The sequence below is a fragment of the Macaca mulatta genome, chromosome 1, assembly GCF_049350105.2.
Source record: "Macaca mulatta isolate MMU2019108-1 chromosome 1, T2T-MMU8v2.0, whole genome shotgun sequence".
Lineage (NCBI taxonomy): Eukaryota > Metazoa > Chordata > Mammalia > Primates > Cercopithecidae > Macaca > Macaca mulatta.
The window spans coordinates 108479840-108484854 of NC_133406.1; the positions used below are offsets into that span (position 1 = coordinate 108479840).

General features: G+C 39.2%; 1 protein-coding gene across 1 annotated transcript; it reads right to left on the minus strand.

Annotated features, from left to right (window-relative positions):
- On the minus strand, positions 1–934 carry OR10K1 (olfactory receptor family 10 subfamily K member 1). The gene is given in 2 exon segments (XM_015110488.3): positions 1–295; positions 297–934. Coding segments are annotated over 2 exon segments (933 nt in total).
- Between the last annotated feature and the right edge of the window lie 4081 nt (positions 935–5015).

Here is a 5015-nt window from a genome sequence, read left to right on the forward strand (position 1 = left end):
TTAATTAAGAGGATATAAAGTTTGGCTGATTGTTCTTCGTAGGGCTGATTTGAATTCCTTATTTCTCAGACTATAAATCATTGGATTGAACAATGGGGTAAGGATGGTATATGACACAGATATTAGGGTGTCTTCCCTTGAAGAGTAATTGGTCTTGGGCCTCAAGTACATGAAAGAAGCACAACCATAGTGAACAGTTACCACAATGAGATGGGAGGGACAGGTAGACAAGGTCTTGTATCTTTCAACGGAGAAAGGGATTTTTAGAATGGCAGAGATGATGCGGATGTAGGATAAGTAGCAGAGGAATGACCAAGGCAAATATACCAAGCATGAATATGACCAGCTGACTGAGGCCAGAGTGCTGAGATGCCAGTTTAAGGACAGGGGAGATGTCACAAAAGAAGTGATGGAGCTGGTTGGAGGAGTGGAAGGGCAGATGAAATACTAGGAAGGTGGTGCCCAGGGGCACAGTGAAGCCACAGGCACAGGCAGCGGCCACTAGTCCCATACACATCCCATGTCCCATGAGCACTGAGTAGTGCCATGGGTTACAGATGGCCATGTAGCAATCATAGCCCATGGCTGCCAGCAGGAAGGAGTGAGAGCAGCCAAGGAAGAAGAAAGAAAACATTTGGATGGCACAGCCAAGGAAAGAAATGGTCTTCTTCTGGGCCAGCAGGTCAACCAGCATCTTGGATACAATGACAAAGGTGTAGCAAGTCTCAGAGCAAGAGAAGATGGCAAGGAAGGAGTACATGGGAGTATGAAGGGCTCTGTCCAGCACAATGGTGGAAATGAAGATTGCATTGGTGCCCAGAGTGAACAGGTAGAGGAGCAGGAAGATAACAAAGAGCAGCTGCAGCAGCCTGGCCAGGGATGAGAAGCTGAGGAAGATGAACTCTCTCACTACAGTCTCATTGACCCGCTCCATGGAGAGCACTTCTACACAGAAGAGTCAGGGACAGAGGTAGAAACCAGGATCCAGAAAGGAGAGTGGAAATGTGCGGGAAATTTCACACAAAGTTTGCAAGTGGCAGGCATTTCCAAATATTTGATGAAATTCCTCATTCTCCCATTAAAATGTCTGCTAAAAGAAGAATTAGGCAAAATATGCAAAAGAATAACTGATAACCAGTTTGGAGGCCTTCTCTAATGTGAAGAACAGGTTATCTCTCTGTCCAAGGATTAGGAAATTTGCTAATAGTTTTCCCTCTAATGTAACATATAGATTATTGTTTTTGTTACTCACTATAAACCCAAGGCAACTCACTCTCCAAAGTGAAAAATGTTAACTTCAGCTACCTGAAGCTGATCAGAATGTAGAATGAAAGAATGAATAATGTTCAGACATAATGATGTGGACTTCAGTTTATCTAACCACGAAATGAGAAAGGAGAGAAAGTATTCCATGATCTCTAAGTAAAGATGTGAGGACACATGTATTTATTGAGAACTTTTTGTATCTCCAAGAGAACAATGATAAATACTATTGGAAGTTCCACAAGTTGAAACATTGAGTCAAGAGTGAAACAAAAAATAACATTAGCCACATTAGCTGGATGTGGTGGCTCACACCTGTAATCCCAGCACTTTGAGAATCCAAGGTGGGTGGATTGCTTGAGGCCAGGGGTTCAAGACCAGCCTGGGCAACATGACAAAAACTCATCTTTACTAAAAGTACAAAAATTAGCCAGGTATGGCAGCACACGCCTGTAATCCCAGCTACTCGAGAAGCTGAGGCATGAGATTAACTTGAGCCCAGGAGGCGCAGGTTGCAGTGAGCCAAGATTATGCCACTGCACTGGGTGACACAGTGAGAATCTGTCTCAAAAAAATAAAAATAAATAAATAAATAAATAAATAAATAAATAAATAAATATCACATTAGTACATTAGTCTAAAGAAAAAAAAATATTTTTTCAGGAACAGTCACCAGGTGGTAAAGAGAGATGATTGACTTTGTGGCATTTTGTAACACACTTCACCTTTCCATGCTAAGACAACTTGGAGAAACTCAGAGAAATAAGAGTTTTGCAGAAATGACAGAGCTTGCCACAGAGTGTGAAAGAAAATGGCACACTTGGGAATTTTGCCAGTTTCCCCTCTCCTGCTGTAAACCATAGGCTTTGTATCTTTTGTATATTGTTATGTTAATAAGATTTCTTTGAACATTCTGCCACTAAAAATATTTTGCAAAGTGCTATAACAAATTATTTCTAAAGTCATCTTAGGCCTAATTTTTTTTCATGGGAACATTTTTCAATAACCCAACCTAATAAATTTAAAAAGTGCTACCTGGATAGAAAATCATCCAGTATGTCTTGCTGGTATCCAGTCTTCATTTATACACTTCTGAAGTTACTACATCATTTTGCATTGGGAAATTATTGGCATCTGCTACCAGAATTTTGTTGCTATTACTTTTCCATTTTTCTATTCAATAGCAACTTTTTTTGTTTTCTGAACCCTAAGTTATTTCATCAGATATTCCTGAAATTCATTATATCTATTCATAGAATTTGGAGATGATTTTTTTTTCTTTCTTACTTACTAGAAACTGGTCCTAAACTTAGTTAATATAACTATAAAGATATTACTATTATACATAAACATAGAAAAAGTAAATACAATGTATTCCTCCGTATATATTTGTGTGTATGAGTGTGTGTGTGTATTGGTTATATGTTTTTATATACAGAAAAGTAAAAGTTTCCCTACATAATACCTCCTCCTGGACAAATGAATTTCTGTTTATTCAAAACAATGAGGAAATCTAAACTTGCGGTCATTGCTTAGCCTTGTCTCATTGCTTTCCCAAAAGACTTCCACTTGAATCTTCTTTCAACTAATCAACCTCTAACCACCACTGGGCCCTCACTCGACTGAATATGATGAATAATGTAGACCATGGAAGGTGGAATTCTCTGATTCTGAAGGAGTACCTGTATCCAACTGATACCAAAGAGAATTGTTTGGATTAATTTTTGCTAAGGCACATGAGGACAGCTGATTCTAGTCCAGTGGATTTTTATATAGTATTAATATAAATCCATATCCTAAATGAATCATGTGATCAATATAATTACCTTTTTATGATCTATGGATTCAGTTCCATGGTGCATCTGAGAAGGCAGCCCCCATCTGCTCAAGATGCCATTAGGGACCACCATAGTGTGTTGTCATCTATACTGATAGAAAGACATAAGACCAGGAAAATAAAAATTCTCGTCCTGCCAAATACCTTCAAGCTGTAAAATGAAGATGAAAGATCTTTAGTGTGATGTGAAAAGAGTTAGGTTTCAGGTCTAGTATTATGTGACCTTAGATGAGGTACCTACCTTCAATATTTAGGTTTTTTTTTTTTTTAATTAAAGGGATAGCATAAACAGTAATGGAATAAACTGTTGGGATACATGGGAGGCACTGAAGCAGAGGATCCCTGAACATTTTACAGAGGAATTTTGACTAAGATAGTATCTGAGTAGTATGACCCTTAGGAGCCTTTCTTGCTCAGAGAATCAAAGACTCTCCAGTTAAATGATCTCAAAATCCCCTTAATTGTGATATTTTAGAACCTATGAATAGAATTCAGGCTATGATCCTTGGAGATGGTACTTCAGTGTTTTATTTTTCTAATTCCTCAGATGCTCCACTGGGATTTTATGTAATCTGGATTTAAATAGAAACATAATACTTGAGGGTGCTGGGTTCCCCCAAAAGAAGGCAATCTACAGAGTTTTCACATGTAAAACTTTTAAGAAATACAAATATTTATTTTAAGGAAAACATCAATCAGTTAACTGAGAGAAATTATGTAGGCAACTTCAGATATGAAAGGAGTGGAATTTTTAACTTCTTAGATACAAATAAAAATATTTAATTTCTCCAGATTGCCACATTAAAATGGAGTTTAAGTACTAGATTTCAATTAGACCTAAAAGCATACATCCAGGAGTACACAGCAGAAAGAGAAGCAGAATAGTGAGAAATCAGGGACAAGTGCAGTATCTGTTTCATTTAATCCATGAGTCCACCAATGAACAAAAAAGAGAAGTAGAGGAGGAAGGAAGAAAGAAAGGAAAGGAGGGAGGGAGGGAGGTAGGAAGGAAAAAAGGAAGGAAGGGAGAAAGGAAATTAGGAAATAAGGAAGGAAATAAGGAAGGAAGGAAGGAAGGGAGGAAAGAAGAAAATAAGGAAGAAGGGAGGAAGGAAATAAGGAAAAAAGGAAGGGAGGAAAGAAGGAAATAAGCAAGGAAGGAAGGAAAGGAAAGGAAAAGAAAAAAGAAAATAAAATCTAGCTGTAAGAATGACCCCATATGATCATCGAGAACAACTCAGATTTTTTTTTTTTTCAAACGGAGTCTCACTCTGTTGCCCAGGCTGGAGTGCAATGGCGTAGTCTTGGCTCACTGCAACCTCTGCCTCCCAGGTTCAAGCAATTCTCCTGCCTCAGCCTCCCAAGTAGCTGGGATTACAGGCACAAGCCATCACGCCTGGCTAATTTTTGTATTTTTAGTAGAGACAGGGTTTCACCATGTTGGTCAGGCTAGTCTCAAACTCCCGACCTCAGGTGATTGGCCCGCCTTGGCCTCCCAAAGTATGTGGTCACTGAATTTGACCACACCTGGCCAAATTCAGAGCATTATAAAGGTCATTCCCAGTCACTCTTAGTACCTTCAGTGAAAGGTAGCCTCTGATTCTCCTTTTTAACTCTGCTACTTACCAGAAATGCCATCAGTGATCTCCATGGGGTGCATAGAGAGAGGTTTCCTCAAACACCACTCATCATTCAAGTCCTGGCCCCACAAATCCCCAAACTAGGTCAATGTTCGCACTGCTCGGTAAGTACTTACATTGCTCTCTCCCTTCTAATTTAGAGAGAAGCAGCTATTCAGTATTTGGGAGTCTCCTGATAAGTAGCATCAGAGCCACAGATCAGAGCCTGAGGAAATAACAGCAAATGAGAGGGAAGCTGCCTTGAGATAGAAACTCATCCGAATCAATAGAGCTAG